The 17,733-nt window shown below is 42.4% G+C and overlaps 1 protein-coding gene across 2 annotated transcripts in view; it reads right to left on the reverse strand.

The window, feature by feature from the left end:
• Positions 1-17,733, reverse strand: part of LOC110538828 (glutamate receptor ionotropic, kainate 2) — a 254,022-nt gene that overhangs the window by 49,032 nt on the left and 187,257 nt on the right. For both annotated transcript variants that reach the window (XM_036943381.2, XM_036943390.2), the window contains exon 14: positions 16,906-17,123. In XM_036943381.2, the coding sequence (XP_036799276.1) occupies positions 16,906-17,123 (218 nt within the window). The remainder of the gene's footprint in view (positions 1-16,905; positions 17,124-17,733) is intronic.

Below are 17,733 nucleotides of genomic sequence, written 5' to 3' on the forward strand. Positions count from 1 at the left end.
AATAAAAGCCTGGCATACTCTTCTCTTTGTTTTGGAGAATGACAGGGTAAAGAAAAGACTCAGAGAACTAAGTTCCAAACTAAACACTGACTTCCCATTTGTTAATGAAAAGTTAACTTCCGTTCCACAGAAAACCTTGCTACACCTAATCTAACAGTTATATAATATAAAACGTTGGAACAGACCTACAAATAAACAGCTAATTGCTCTCAGTTAGGAGTCGTCTTGGTCGACAAGGTATAAAACGTATCAATCATGGAGTCGAACACAAGAACTATGAGGCCCCAATTGCTGGCCAACATCTGAGTCATCGCAACAACAATTCAAACCCAAAGTGGGTATTGGTGGGCCTTAGGGACTGAGAAAACAAAACCACAAATGATCGTAATTATCCCAATACTCTAACATGAAACACAACTATGTACATTCACCCCTGCATATGCCATATCAGTAACCCTTTACTCGACACCCAGCGTCATGACACGGTCATAACCATGTCATAATGTGTCATAACAGCTGACATAACTTGTCATGACCTGCCATAATAACAATATCATGACACATATATATAGACCTGTATATTGTGTTATTTTATGGCTGGTTATGACACCAACATAAGAGCCTAAACCCACAAAAGCTACCACACAAAGCAAAACTTTCCATTTCACCATAACCTACAAGTCAACAGTATGTTTATGTTATATAACATTTTCTGAAATTGTCAGACATGCACCTACCCGTAATTATATAATTCAGAGAATAACTTTTCTGAACTTTCCTGAACTTCCCCCCACACCCCCACGCCCCCCTTTCAATCTCTGACTTTGCTGATAACTACTTTGAGGAAAAGAGTACTTATTATGTCTGTAATATGTGGTTGTCCCACCAAGCTATCTTAATGCACTAACTAAAAGTCGCTCTGGATAAAAGCATCTGCTGAATTACTAAAATGTCTAATATACCCCAATGGTCTGTTGCTGATGACTCGGATGAATGCAGGAGCAGATTTTAAGAGCAGGACAAGACACCTTTTTGACTGATGACAGACATAAGGGCAGGCATGTACGTGATAGGCCTATCTGGTTTATATGATTATGATGGTTCTTGACATAAAGTCATAAAGTGTATTTTCTTAGTCCAAGTAAAGTGACACAGGATGGTCATAATGCTTCATGAAGTTATTTAAACTATGATGGAAAACAAACATGATTGTAAAGAATACATTAGAACAACAACAAAGGATTTAAGAGACAAATGTTCAAACACTGTTTTTATTGCATGTGTATGTACAGTATGTGTCATTGCAGGCTTGAGGCCCCACTACAATTTTTTTTATTTTACCTTCATTTAACTAGGCAAGTCAGTTAAGAACAAATTCTTATTTTCAATGACGGCCTAGTGGGTTAACTGCCTGTTCAGGGGCAGAACGTCAGACTTGTACCTTGTCAGCTCAGGGATTTGAACTTGCAACCTTTCGGGTTACTAGTCCAATGCTCTAACCACTAGGCTACCCTGCCGCCCCAAATGAGCTCTCTGAATCGATTTTAATGTGTCCAACGCCCTCATTAGATGAAGTGGAAGTTAATACCTCCGTGGAAGCCCTTACTCTTATAAATCTATTATTTCTACATTGTGATGCTAATAGCTGTCAGCCCTGATCCACAAGCGCAATACAGAGAGTACCAAGTCATAACCTCTAATCAACCAAGCACCTTCAGGTCCCTCTCACCAGAGGCGTCATGCCCATAGATTTGTCCTGTTTATTTATTTTTTAGATGCTCGGCAGGAAGCTAAATACACTAGTGCTTGCAGACAGTATCGTCAGTGGAAGAGGAGACACAGTTTCAAGTGACAGACACAACGTCTGATTTGATTTTAGCTGCCTGTGATGGGCAGGACTCGCAGGAGGTATGTTTGTAAATTAATTTGATTTTGATCAAGCTATGTAGCATATTGATTCCTTATTGATTAATAAATAAAACTGAAATGTTGTTTCTCTGTAATACTAGCCACCTAGCTTTTTATGAAGTTGGCTTTAGCTAGCCAGCTAGATAGGTTCCCAATCTCCCAACCTCAAAACCAGCTACCAAGCCATTTCAGGCTATTAATCAAGTTAGAGTCACTTGTTTATCTAACTTAGCTGGGATGCCTGCTGGCATGGTTGCTAGACTTTAGAAAAGTCTAAATTGCTTTAATTCTTAAAGAATCAATGTGCATCATTCATTAAAATGACAATTGAACAGGTAAAGAGGTATGCTTTAACCTATGCAGAAAAATAGACATAGACATATCCTTAGGTATAATGATTATGGCTCTAGACTGCAGGAAAATGTTATTTTCCAACAATTTTCACTCAACCAGGTGAAAGCTGCGTACCACCCCCCTCCATCCTCACATACTTTATGCCTTCTCTAAAATAAAGGGTACATGACGCCCCTGCCTCTCACCTCAGACCCACTCAAGGCTTTCCAGGGGAGGAAATGTGAGTCACTGCCTGCTTGGCCACAGTCTAATCCTGAATCATGTAACTTGGTAAATAATAACAATTAAGGATAATTTGTCTCTTGGCTTTATGAGGTAATGTTGCTCTCTTCAGTGTGCTATTTTTCAGCAGTGAACTTGATGTTAACTGTTTTATATAGGTAGTGTACTGCAAAGCAGGAAGTGAATACTTGTGTGAGTATAAATGTGCGAGTATAAATATGCGTGTGCACGCTTGTGTGTGTGTGTGTGTGTGTGTGTGTGGGTGTGTGTGTGTGTGTGTGTGTGGGCATGTCCGCATGTGCATGTGTGTGTATGCTCATGGCTGTGTGTGTGTCTGCGTGTGTATGCGCGCGCGTGTGTGTGTGTGTGTGTGTGTGTGTGTGTGTGTGTGTGTGTGTGTGTGTGTGTGTGTGTGTGTGTACGTGTACTTGTTTTACACATGGCCTTGAGAGAGAGGCCTTTCTCAGGGAGGTTGAGTGATGGCGTTGTAAGAAGCAGATGGATGGACTGAGATGCATCCTCTCCCTGAGGTCCTCCTCCCACCACAGACCACCAGCATACTCTCTATTGTTAGGCTTGTCAACACATATTGCTCTGCAAAGTGTTTTGCATATTTTTCAAAGAGCCTGTAATCAAAGGCATGGAGATAGAGGAAGAAAACAGCTTACAGTTCTGTCACCACAAACAACACTTATTATCTGCGTAGACGACTTTTGACAGATATTTTTTTACGATACATTGTTGACACTGAACGGTAGAGCTCATAAAGACAAAACACAAGAACAATTCCCAAGTCCAGGAAACACGTTCTCCAGCTGCAAAGGAAAGGGGCTGGTGGTAGTAGTAATGTAATACAGGTTTATGATATCATGTTATATTGGTTTATGTTCTAAGATTAAAGATACATCAATCACGAAAACATACAGCACTGCAAAAGGACACATTACAAATTGCATTTCCTTTTTTTCAGAAATGAAAACATACATGGAATCTTAATGAAGTAGAACTATTCCGCTTTAAGAGCTTCTACTTTACTCTGATCAATTACTGTCTTGATTGAATCAGATGCCTATCTCCTGTTTCACCAACTAACTGATCCAGAGGGATCACTGTCTATACTATAGGAGAGCATTGTCAGGATCACTGTCTATACTATAGGAGAGCATGGTGAGGATCACTGTCTATACTATAGGACAGCATGGTCAGGAATAGTGTCTATACTATAGGACAGCATGGTCAGGATCAACGTCTATACCACAGACGAACATGGTGAGGATCACTGTCTATACTATAGGACAGCATTGTCAGGATCACTGTCTATACTATAGGAGAGCATGGTCAGGAATAGTGTCTATACTATAGGAGAGCATGGTGAGAATCATGGTCTATACTATAGGAAAACATGGTCAGGATCACTGTCTATACTATAGGAGAGCATGGTGGGGATCACTGCCTGTACTATAGGAAAGCATGGTCAGTATCACTGTCAATACTATAGGAGAGCATGGTGAGGATCACAGGCTATACAATAGGAGAGCATGGTGAGGATCACTGTCTATACTATAGGACAGCATGGTCAGGATCACTGTTTATACTATAGGAGAGCATGGTCAGGATCACTGTCTATACTATAGGAGAGCATGGTCAGGATCACTGTCTATACTATAGGAGAGAATGGTGAGGATCACTGTCTATACTATAGGAGAGCATGGTGAGGATCATGGTCTATACTATAGGACAGCATGGTCAGGATCACTGTCTGTATTATAGGAGAGCATGGTGAGGATCACTGTCTATACTATAGGAGATTGCTGTGAGGATCACTGTTTATACTATAGGAGAGCACAGTGAGGATCATTGTCTATTCTATAGGAGAGTATGGTGAGGGTCACTGTCTATCCTATAGGAGAGCATGGTGAGGATCACTGTCTATACTATAGGAGAGCATGGTGAGGATCACTGCCTGTACTATAGGAAAGCATTGTCAGCATCACTGTCTATACTATATGAGAGCATGGTGAGGATCACTGTCTATACTATTGGAGAGCGTGGTGAGGATCACAGTCTATTCTATAGGAGAGCATGGTCAGGATCACTGTCTATACTATAGGAGAGCATGGTGAGGATCACTGCCTGTAATATAGGAAAGAATTGTCAGCATCACTGTCTATACTATAGGAGAGTGTGGTGAGGATCACTGTCTATACTACAGGAGAGTGTGGTGAGGATCACTGTCTATACTATAGGAGAGCATGGTCAGGATCACTGTCTATACTATAGGAGAGCATGGTGAGGATCACTGCCTGTAATATAGGAAAGAATTGTCAGCATCACTGTCTATACTATAGGAGAGTGTGGTGAGGATCACTGTCTATACTACAGGAGAGTGTGGTGAGGATCACTGTCTATACTATAGGAGAGCATGGTGAGGATCACTGTCTACACCATAGGAGAGCATGGTGAGGATCACTGTCTATACTATAGGAGAGCATGGTGAGGATCACTGTCTACACCATAGGAGAGCATGGTGAGGATCACTGTCTATACTATAGGAAAGCATTGTCAGCATCACTGTCTATACTATAGGAGCATGTTCAGGATCATTGTCTATTCTATAGGAGAGCATGGTGAGGATCACTGTCTATATTATAAAAGAGCATGGTGAGGAAAACTGTCTACTCAATATCAGGGCATGGTGAGGATCGATGTCTATACTATAGAAGAGCATAGTGAGGATCGATGTCTATACTATAGGAGAACATTTTCAGGATCAAAGTCTATATTATAGGACAGCATTGTCAGGATCACTGTCTATACTATAGGAGAGCATGGTGAGGATCACTGTCTATACTATAGGAGAGCATGGTCAGGATCATTGTCTATACTATAGGAGAGCATTGTCAGGAATTACTGTCTATACTATAGGAGAGCATGTTCAGGATCACTGTATATTCTACAGGAGAAAATGGTCAGGATCACTGTCTATACTATAGGAGAGTATTGTGAGGATCACTGTCTGTACTATAGGTAAACATGGTCAGGATCATTGTATACTATAGGAGAGCGTGGTGAGGATCTCTGTCTATAATATAGGTGAGCATGGTCAAGATCACTGTCTGTTCTATAGGTGAGCATGGTCAGGATCACTGTCTATACGGTAGGAAAGTATGGTGAGAATCACAGTCGATACAATATGAGAGCATTTTCAGCATCACTGTCTATACTATAGAAGAGCATTGTCAGGAATTAAAGTCTATACTATAGGAGAGAATGGTCAGGATCACTGTCTGTACTATAGGACAGGATTGTCAGGATCACTGTCTATACTATCGGAGAGCATGGTGAGGATCCCTGTCTACACAATATCAGAGCATGGTGAGGATCACTGTCTATACTATAGGAGAGCATGGTGAGGATAACTGTCTACACAATATCAGAGCATGGTGAGGATCGATGTCTATACTATAGGAGAGCATAGTGAGGATCACTGTCTATACTATAGAAGAGCATAGTGAGGATCACTGTCTATACTATAGGAGAGCATTGTGAGGATCACTGTCTGTGCTATAGGACAGCATGGTCAGGATCACCGTCTGTATTATAGGAGAGCATGGTGAGGATCAATGTCTATACAATAGGAGATTGCTGTGAGGATCACTGTTTCTACTAAAGGAGAGCATAGTGAGGATCACTGTCTATACCATAGGTGAGCATGGTGAGGATCAATGACTATACTATAGGAAAGCATGGTGAGGATCACAGTCGATACAATAGGAGAGCATTTTCAGCATCACTGCCTATACTATAGGAGAGCGCTATGATGATCACTGTTTGTACTATAGGAGAGCACAGTCAGGATCAAAGTCTATATTATAGGACAGCATTGTCAGGATCACTGTCTATACTATAGGAGAGCATGGTGAGGATCACTGTCTATACTATAGGAGAGCATGGTCAGGATCATTGTCTATACTATAGGAGAGCATTGTCAGGAATTACTGTCTATACTATAGGAGAGCATGTTCAGGATCACTGTATATTCTACAGGAGAAAATGGTCAGGATCACTGTCTATACTATAGGAGATTATTGTGAGGATCACTGTCTGTACTATAGGTAAACATGGTCAGGATCATTGTATACTATAGGAGAGCGTTGTGAGGATCTCTGTCTATAATATAGGTGAGCATGGTCAAGATCACTGTCTGTTCTATAGGTGAGCATGGTCAGGATCACTGTCTATACGGTAGGAAAGTATGGTGAGAATCACAGTCGATACAATATGAGAGCATTTTCAGCATCACTGTCTATACTATAGAAGAGCATTGTCAGGAATTAAAGTCTATACTATAGGAGAGAATGGTCAGGATCACTGTCTGTACTATAGGACAGCATTGTCAGGATCACTGTCTATACTATCGGAGATCATGGTGAGGATCACTGTCTATACTATAGGACAGCATGGTCAGGATCACTGTCTATACTATAGGAGAGCATGGTGATGATCCCTGTCTACACAATATCAGAGCATGGTAAGGATCACTGTCTATACTATAGGACAGCATGGTCAGGATCACTGTCTATACCAAAGGAGAGCATGGTGAGGATCCCTGTCTACACAATATCAGAGCATGGTAAGGATCACTGTCTATACTATAGGACAGCATGGTGAGGATCACTGTCTATACTATAGGAGAGCATGGTGAGGATAACTGTCTACACAATATCAGAGCATGGTGAGGATCGATGTCTATACTATAGGAGAGCATAGTGAGGATCACTGTCTATACTATAGAAGAGCATAGTGAGGATCACTGTCTATACTATAGGAGAGCATTGTGAGGATCACTGTCTGTGCTATAGGACAGCATGGTCAGGATCACCGTCTGTATTATAGGAGAGCATGGTGAGGATCAATGTCTATACAATAGGAGATTGCTGTGAGGATCACTGTTTCTACTATAGGAGAGCATAGTGAGGATCACTGTCTATACCATAGGTGAGCATGGTGAGGATCAATGACTATACTATAGGAAAGCATGGTGAGGATCACAGTCGATACAATAGCAGAGCATTTTCAGCATCACTGCCTATACTATAGGAGAGCGCTATGATGATCACTGTTTGTACTATAGGAGAGCACAGTCAGGACCACTGTCTATACTATAGGACAGCATGGTCAGGGTCACTGTATATTCTACAGGAGAGCATGTTCAGGATCACTGTATATTCTACAGGAGAGCATGGTCAGGATCATTGTCTATACTATAGGAGAGCATTGTCAGGAATTACTGTCTATACTATAGGAGAGCATGTTCAGGATCACTGTATATTCTACAGGAGAAAATGGTCAGGATCACTGTCTATACTATCGGAGATCATGGTGAGGATCACTGTCTATACTATAGGACAGCATGGTCAGGGTCACTGTCTATACTATAGGAGAGCATGGTCAGGATCACTGTTTATATTATAGGACAGCATGGTTAGGATCACTGTCTATACTATAGGAGAGCATGGTCAGGATCACTGTTTATATTATAGGACAGCATGGTCAGGATCACAGTCTATACTATAGGATAGCTTGATCAGAACGACTGTCTGTAGCGCAGGATAGCTTGGTCAGAACAACTGTCTATATTGTAGGATAGCTTGTTCAGAACGACTGTCCATACTGTAGAATAGCTTGATCAGAATGACTGTCTATTGTGTAGGATAGATTGATCAGGACCATAGTCTGTACATGAGGATAGCTTGATCAGGACCATAGTCTGTACATGAGGATAGCTTGATCAGAACGACTGTCGGTAGTGTGGAATCGCGTTGTCAAAACCACAGTCGGTACTGGAGGATATTTTGGTCAGGATTACTGTCTGTACTGGAGGATTGCTTGGTCAGGATCGCTGTCTGTACTGGAGGATTGCTTGGTCAGGATCGCTGTCTGTACTGGAGGATAACTTGGTCAGGATCGCTGTCTGTACTGGAGGATAACTTGGTCAGGATCGCTGTCTGTACTGGAGGATAACTTGGTCGGGATTGCTGTCTGTACTGGAGGATTGCTTGGTCAGGATGCTGTCTGCACTGGAGGATAACTTGGTCAGGATCGCTGTCTGTACTGGAGGATAACTTGGTCAGGATCGCTGTCTGTGCTGGAGGATTGCTTGGTCAGGATCGCTGTCTGTACTGGAGGATAACTTGGTCAGGATCGCTGTCTGTACTGGAGGATTGCTTGGTCAGGATCACTGTCTGTACTGGAGGATAACTTGGTCAGGATCGCTGTCTGTACTGAAGGATTGCTTGGTCAGGATCGCTGTCTGTACTGGAGGATAACTTGGTCAGGATCGCTGTCTGTACTGGAGGATTGCTTGGTTAGGATCACTGTCTGTACTGGAGGATAGTTTGGTCAGGATCACAGTCTGTACTGGAGGATAGCTTGGTCAGGATCGCTGTCTGTACTGGAGGATAACTTGGTCAGGATCACTGTCTGTACTGGAGGATTGCTTGGTCAGGATCGCTGTCTGTACTGGAGGATAGCTTGGTCAGGATCACTGTCTGTACTGGAGGATAGCTTGGTCAGGATCACAGTCTGTACTAGAGGATAGCTTGGTCAGGATCGCTGTCTGTACTGGAGGATAGCTTGGTCAGGATCACAGTCTGTACTGGAGGATTGCTTGGTCAGGATCACAGTCTGTATTGTAGGATAGCTTAGTTCAGTACTGTCTGTATTGTAGGATAGCTTAGTTCAGTACTGCCTGTATTGTAGGATAGCTTAGTTCAGTATTGTTTGTATTGTAGGATAGCTTAGTTCAGTACTGCCTGTATTGTAGGATAGCTTAGTTCAGTACTGCCTGTATTGTAGGATAGCTTAGTTCAGTACTGCCTGTATTGTAGGATAGCTTGGTTCAGTACTGTCTGTACTGCAGAATAGCTTGGTTCAAGACTGGTGACTCATCAGTACCAATAAACTCACTGCTGATTACTGGAGAGTCCTCAAGGGCTCAGCGACAATTGTCCTCAAAAAAATGATATTTTTTATGAAAGAGAAAGAAAGTGGAAATAAAGAAGAAGACAAAATAGAGAGAGGGGAAGAGAGAGAGCAAGGGAATGAGAGAGAGAAATATGCAGAGAGTAGGCAAGGTTAGAGGAATGGGAGAGCTGGACATAGATTTAATCTAATACTGCAATACCTCCACACAACAAATTTCAAAAACCGATGACGCCAGTATCAGGGCTGTTAAATAGAGAGAGATTGAAAAAAGAGAGTCAGTTCCACAAACGGAGGGGCAGAAAGCATTGAAGGGCAGAGGGAGTTCAGGTAAGACTGGCTCTGCTTTGCTCAGCAAAAACCACACTGCAGATGGGTTAGATGTCTGCATGGAATGGAGCGGAGAGGCTAGTGAACGGGTAGAACCTAAAATACACCCACACATTATGGGGCTGGCTGGGACGTATGTGACAGATACCAGGATGCCTCAAAGCAAAGATGAACTGTACTGTGGAGGCAACCAACACAAAAGAGAAGAGGGAAGTGTCTCATCTCAGTCAGGGTTCTGGGAGTTGTGGGCTAGCATAACCCAGAGAGCCAGGCTATCCTGAGAGGCAGTGGTTAGACTGAAGGCTAGATACAGCATCACCCTCTGGACTGGAGGCAAGTATCAGAGACGACATTTGAACCAGAGGAAAACAGTGTGAAGTAGAGGCTTAATCATCCAACTCTAGTCTTTTTTTACACATTCCAAACACTCTTAGAAAAAAATGCTCTATCTAGAGCCTAAAAGGGTTATTTGGCTGTCCCCATGGGATAATCCCCTTTTTTGGTTCCAGGTAGAACCTTTTTGGTTCCATGTCGAACCCTCTGTGGAATGGGTTCTATATGGAACTCAAAAGGGTTCTACCTGGAACAAAAATGTTCCACATGGAACCAAAAAGAGTTGTCCCTGGAATCAAAAAGAGTTGTCCCTCGAACCAAAAAGAGTTGTCCCTGGAACCAAAAAGAGTTGTCCCTGGAACCAAAAAGAGTTGTCCCTGGAACCAAAAAGAGTTGTCCCTGGAACCAAAAAGAGTTGTCCCTGGAATCAAAAAGAGTTGTCCCTGGAATCAAAAAGAGTTGTCCCTGGAACCAAAAAGAGTTGTCCCTGGAACCAAAAAGAGTTGTCCCTGGAACCAAAAAGAGTTGTCCCTGGAACCAAAAAGAGTTGTCCCTGGAACCAAAAAGAGTTGTCCCTGGAACCAAAAATAGTTGTCCCTGGAACCAAAAAGAGTTGTCCCTGGAACCAAAAAGAGTTGTCCCTGGAACCAAAAAGAGTTGTCCCTGGAACCAAAAAGAGTTGTCCCTGGAACCAAAAAGAGTTGTCCCTGGAACCAAAAAGAGTTGTCCCTGGAACCAAAAAGAGTTGTCCCTGGAACCAAAAAGAGTTGTCCCTGGAACCAAAAAGAGTTGTCCCTGGAACCAAAAAGAGTTGTCCCTGGAACCAAAAAGAGTTGTCCCTCGAATCAAAAAGAGTTGTCCCTGGAATCAAAAAGAGTTGTCCCTGGAACCAAAAAGAGTTGTCCCTGGAACCAAAAAGAGTTGTCCCTGGAACCAAAAAGAGTTGTCCCTGGAACCAAAAAGAGTTGTCCCTGGAACCAAAAAGAGTTGTCCCTGGAATCAAAAAGAGTTGTCCCTGGAACCAAAAAGAGTTGTCCCTGGAACCAAAAAGAGTTGTCCCTGGAACCAAAAAGAGTTGTCCCTCGAATCAAAAAGAGTTGTCCCTGGAATCAAAAAGAGTTGTCCCTGGAACCAAAAAGGGTTGTCCCTGGAACCAAAAAGGGTTGTCCCTGGAACCAAAAAGAGTTGTCCCTGGAATCAAAAAGAGTTGTCCCTGGAACCAAAAAGAGTTGTCCCTGGAACCAAAAAGAGTTGTCCCTGGAACCAAAAAGAGTTGTCCCTCGAATCAAAAAGAGTTGTCCCTGGAATCAAAAAGAGTTGTCCCTGGAACCAAAAAGGGTTGTCCCTGGAACCAAAAAGGGTTGTCCCTGGAACCAAAAAAGGGATGTCCCTGGAACCAAAAAAGGGATGTCCCTAGAACCAAAAAAGGGATGTCCCTGGAACCAAAAAGGGTTGTCCCTTGAACCAAAAAGGGTTGTCCCTGGAACCAAAAAAGGGATGTCCCTGGAACCAAAAACAGTTGTCCCTGGAACCAAAAAGGGTTGTCCCTGGAACCAAAAAAGGGTTGTCCCTGGAACCAAAAAGGGTTGTGCAAGAAGAAGTATGGGAGAAAAAAGTCTGACAGGAAATCAACCTGGGTTCAAATTAGCTGAATTGTGAGGATAAATTGTGGAAGGTGAATTACAGTATAATTGTTGTGATGATACAGTAGGGGAATTCTGCTGAACTGAAGGAATGTAGCAACATACTATACAGCACAGGCCTGTGGGGCTGAGGAGCGTGAACAACACCCACTCTCCTCCTCCCATTCTATTCCTCCTGTCTTCTCCTGATGTTCTCTCATTCTCCATCTCCTCTCTCATCTCCTCCTGCAGTATCACACTCATCATCTCAATAAGCCCTGTCTGCTTTTGTCTTTAAATCATTATTCTGGTGATGCCACACTCTCCGCATTGACAGCTGTCTCACAGCTAATGCAGAACAACTCAGCCCCATAACCAGGGGCGATCTTGCTCCTCATCGCCGTGGCGACGCCAGGTGCCTACTTCCTCGCTAAGGTGCTAGGATTCCACCTGCGTAGGGATTACATAAATGAGGTGAAATAATAGCATTGCCAGGGTCCTTAACAGGACGTGATATGTTAGGTAATAAGAGATACACAGTGGTGTGTGCTTTTTGAATAATTCAGTGTTATTGTAAAGGGAGTCTGTCGAGGATGGATAGAATGGAGTGGCTGGAAAATTAGAAAAGAGGAGGGAGAGATGTGTAATTCGGACACTTCAGAGAGTTACCCCATGCTGGTATTTTCATAATCAGCCACCATTAGCCATGTATTTTTCCAGAACAAATCTGAGTCAATAATTACTCAAACGGCAGGCATTACATTTGTTTCCTGTTGTTGAATAGTAATAAGGACTCACATGCGTATACCGATAGGACGCATTGGGGAGATAGTAGCTCCGATATGTACTGTCAAAATGCTCACCAAAACAAACAACCTGTTACAAACTGTTACAATCTGTTGTTTAAAACGTAGATTTGCTTGAAACGAAAGTAGAGTCTATCGTGTCAGGGCGGCCGCGTGGACGTACAAGACAACAAAGTTGGCCTTCTGGAAACAAAGGTGCAAACTTTAGAAGATGAACTGGATCAGCTAGAAAACAGATTGTGACAAAATAATATGAGAATATTGTCCCTACCGGAAGACGAGGAAAAAGGGGACATTTTCATCTACGCGATCAAGCTGATATCGGAGGAGCTTGGCGTGACTGTATCATCGGAGGATCTGGAGCATTGCCATTGGATCTACAGAGTTCCAAACTGCCTCTGGATGCAACGTCAGCACAAGAAGTGTTTGTCGGGAGCTTCAAGAAATGGGTTTCCATGGCCGAGCAGCTGCACACAAGTCTAAGATCACCATGCGGAATGTCAAGCGTCGGCTGGAGTGGTGTAAAGCTCGCCGCCATTGAAACAGTGGAAACGTATTCTCTGGAGTGATGAATCACACTTAACCATCTGGCAGTCCGACGGACGAATCTACAGTAGGTTTGGCGAATGCCAGGATAACGCCACCTGTTCCAATGCATACAGTAGTGCCAACAGTAAAGTTTGGTGCAGGAGGAATAATGGTCTGGGGCTGTTTTTCATAGTTCAGGAGATGCCCTTTAGGTCCAGTGAAGGGAAATCTTAAAGCCACAGCATACAATGACATTCATTCAACATTGTGGCAACAGTTTGGGTTAGGCCCTTTCCTGTTTCAGCATGACAATGCCCCCATGCACAAAACGAGGTCCATTCAGAAATGGTTTGTCGAGATTGGTGTGGAAGAACTTGACTGGCCTGCACAGAGCACATACCCCAACCCCATCAAACAACTTTGGGATGAATTGGAAAGCAGACTGCGAGCCAGGCCTAATTGCCCAACATCAGTGCTCGACCTCACTAATGCTCTTGTGGCTCTTGTCCCCGCAGCCAAGTTCCAACATCTAGTGGAAAGCCTTCCCAGAAGAGTGGAGGCTGTTATAGCAGCAAAGGGGGACCAACAAAAATATTAATGCCCATAATTTTGGAATGAGATGTTCGACAAGCAGGTGTCCACATACTTTTGGTCATGTAGTGTTTGCAAGGATATAAAATTAACGCGCAAAACATCTAATAATGGCAAAAATATTACTCACGATCTACAGCAATCCTTTAAAACTGGACAACAAAAGTATTACTCACGATCTACAGCAATCCTTTAAAACTGGACAAAAAAAAATGAAAAAAACTTAGGATGCCTAATAATGAAAACAAATTACAAATATGCAAAGATAACTTTATTCCACTACTCAACAATATGAAAGCAGATCTAATTAAATGGGGTAATCTTCACATACATTTTACAGGCACCGCTGCCAAAGCGTTTTTCGGTCATACCAATTACTCCAGCGAAGACATTCTTTAAATAAAGTATACACGGTCATAAAAATACTTTATATAGGCAAATACATTCATAGAATAAAAAGGAAAGGTTTACATCTTCTTAAGTCGGATGGTGGTTTTAACCTTCCAGACTTGGAATTGTATCAACTCACTACCCAAGGCTTTTACTTGTGACATATGGACTAAAGAGGGTACATATTGAAGATGCTTGTGCTCATCCCCAAAATTGTTTTACGTGTCTATTTTCAAAGGGTAAAGCTAAGAACATCAACAACTTTGTAGTTAAGAATGTTAAAACAACATGGAAAAGCAAATGAAACATATTTTAGAAGAACTAATACCACTTACCAAAAAACGCAACCTTATGGAACAATCCTTGGATAGTTTTTCAGAATTCACCGATAAATTGTTCCACATGGAAAACTAAAAGGCATAGAAACTGTAAATGACTTTGTAACAGGAAATAAATGTATTTCCATGACAGAATTAAAAAGTAATTTTGGACTGACCAATGTAGTTTCAAATCCATGCAAAAAGTTACATATCACAAAATGTATATTTTAAATCTTTTGGACATCAGAGCAACCTTGAAGGATTCTTATTTGAGCCAGAACATGATGTTCATAATGATAGAGAAGACAAAACCTTGCAGGGAACATATCCAACTAACAATCTCTTAGAAAAAAAGATGAACTATTGGAAAAAATAACTGATGTTAACATAAGATGGAGGGAAGGTTGGAGCATAACTAACAACAATACAGTTAACAAAAATGTATGCTTAATTCAGTATAAACGAATGTATAGAATTTAAGAGAAAAAAATTCACACAAGCACAACGGCCGAGTGATGTATTAAGTGTAAAACTAATAATGACTCAATAATGTAGTTGATGAGATGGGGGTGTGTGCAAGTGGGTCTGGGTAGGGGTGATGTAGTTAATGTTTGTATGATGTTGTCGTTTGTATGTGTATGTTTTGTATTGTTTATAAAAGAAAAGAAAATCTTAAAATATATATTTTTAAAGTAATAAGGACATACGATGGCTGTCTGAATGCCTACAGTACGGAGAACAACGCTGAATCGATGAGGACTCAATCATTTTGGTCAAAACATTCATCAATCCGTCCATCAATCAGTAACCTAGGTCTAGGAGGGGACAATAGAATCAAGCCTTTCAGAGAAATGGTACTTCAGTTGGATCTTCTACATCTGTGGATTGAATCCTTCTGATGACCATGTTGGCAACAAACAAAAATGATTCAAGCAAACCAAAGTATTGTTCAAATCAAATCAAATGGTTCACATGCGCTGAATACAACAGGTGTACACCTTATTGTAAAATGCTTACTGTTGTATTTGGCGCATGTGACAAATATCATTTGATTTGAACAATACTTTGCTTTGCTTAATCATTTTTTAATAACATTTTTCTTTGTAATTGTTCCAATGGGATGTCAGCATAAGTAACCTTCTCCACCAGAACAGACTGTATGTGCTCCCTTATGCCAACTGTTGTTTTCAGTCATTTGTTTATGGAATGGTAAAAATACTATTTAAAGCTTTGCTATCACTGTGCCATATTAGCTTCAGTAATGAATAGGTGTGTGGGCACGCGCGTGTGTGTGTGTGTGTGTGTGTATATCTGTTAAAGAGAGAGGGAGAGAGAGTATGCATGTTTTCATGTGTATGTGTCTTTTGATAATGTGTTCACACACCACACACATACATACACACACACACCACATACACACACAGAGCTGATAAAAATGAAGTGTGAAAATAAAGAAACACCAGAAGCCATAAAGATCCATTGCAGCATTCTGAGAGAGACAGATTTTCCCTCCATCTGGCATAGAGCTGTCCGTGCATCGCGGCGGTGGGGATACGATACGAGAGACAAACAGTGCAGAATAATCAGAGAGACACAGCAGGGAGATCTTGTGAGAATACTGTAGAATACCCTAAAACACTGCTGGCTTAATAAGATACCCTTGATATGCTGCAGTGATTCCACATGATCAACCACTGAGGAGAGGAGAGGAGAGGAGAGGAGAGGAGAGGAGAGGAGAGGAGAGGAGAGGAGAGGAGAGGAGAGGAGAGGAGAGGAGAGGAGAGGAGAGGAGAGTGAACACAGAAAGGCTATACTTTATTATAAACCAGGTGGTTTGAGTCCTGAATGCTGATTGGCTGAAAGCCGTGGTATATCAGACAGTACACCATGGGCATGACAAAACACTTATTTTTACTGTTATAATTACGTTGGTAAATAGTTTATAATAGCAAAAGGATTTGTGATATATGGCCAATATACCACGACTAAGGGCTGTGTCCAGGCACCAAGCACTCCGCATTGCATCATGTTAAGAACAGCCCTTAGCCGTGGTATATTGGCCATTTACCACACCTCTTCGGGCCTTGTTGCTGCAGCCAATTTCACAGGCAGCACAAAATACAGCTGTAACACAACTAATATGTTCAAGTCTTTATTCTGGAACACTCCATTCTATTGTCATGGGAATTTCTAGCTGTCACAGATTTACTTTGGACTTAACAGCTATTTATGGCTTTACAGTTGATCTAGAATTCTGCAGATTCATCTGAGCTTTTCGACAATTTATTTACCAATGTATTTGTCTTTTTCCTTACATGTCATTACATTTACAATTGTCTCCAAGTATTCTCTAACCATGTGTCCTTTAGTGGTGCAACACTGTATGATTTGGTGGACTGATTGATGTATCCTCGTACAGTAGATGCACAAATACATGGAGTGATTGCTTGATGGCCTGGTTGATAGATGAATAGACTGATAGATGGCCAGTATGGCACCATGCCCTATGTGACCCACCTTGAAGAAGGTCATGGTGGATCCCTCCTCTACCACTCCATACTCTATCCTGGTCTGCTTGGCCAGGTCGTCAGCTGAGTCGATGGGCGACTCCATCCTCTCCACAGTGAGGAAGGCAGCCAGGTTGGCCGTGTAGGAGGAGATGATTATCAGGGTGAAGAACCACCAGATGCCTCCTACGATCCTGGTGGACAGGGCTTTGGGCATTAACTCAGAGCCTGGTCGGGGGCGAGAGGAGAGGAGCAGAGAGAGGGGTCAGCCCCGGCAGGGTCCTGGAGCCAAGAGGAGATACCCAGCAACAACCACCAGAGGACCAGCCAGAGGACCAGGGCCAGCCCAGACCTCTGCATCCTGCCGGGTCACAGACAACACGCACATGCACACACACTCGACGCAGGCACACGCACATACACACGCACACACCCCCTGGGCATCTAGGGCGGCATTGCATGTTTGGGCCTGTGATGTGCATCCGGCCACATGGTGGCAGTTTGAATCAGGCTTTTACTGTGTGCTCTGGCTGCATATTATTTTAGCTTTCACTCACACTGGAGCAAACTGTTGATACACAAAAGCTTCTCTTCTTTTGAGGTGCTTCATCTGAAATCACATCTGACTCAATATGTCTCCATGTAGATGGTTAGTTTCCAGGCTATATGCTATTCAGAACTTTTGCCTCTTAGTGTGTTCTTGAGGAGGGGTCTGTGTGAGTGGGTGGAGTGAGGTATTCCTCTGGGGGTGTTGATTGAGGTCTGACTGGGCAGCAAGAAGATCATTCTCCTCAAGTAGTTCAAGGCAATTTAAAGCTGCGATCTCGCACATTCACTC

This window comes from Oncorhynchus mykiss, chromosome 2, assembly GCF_057628025.1.
Source record: "Oncorhynchus mykiss isolate SJ-2025 chromosome 2, ASM5762802v1, whole genome shotgun sequence".
Lineage (NCBI taxonomy): Eukaryota > Metazoa > Chordata > Actinopteri > Salmoniformes > Salmonidae > Oncorhynchus > Oncorhynchus mykiss.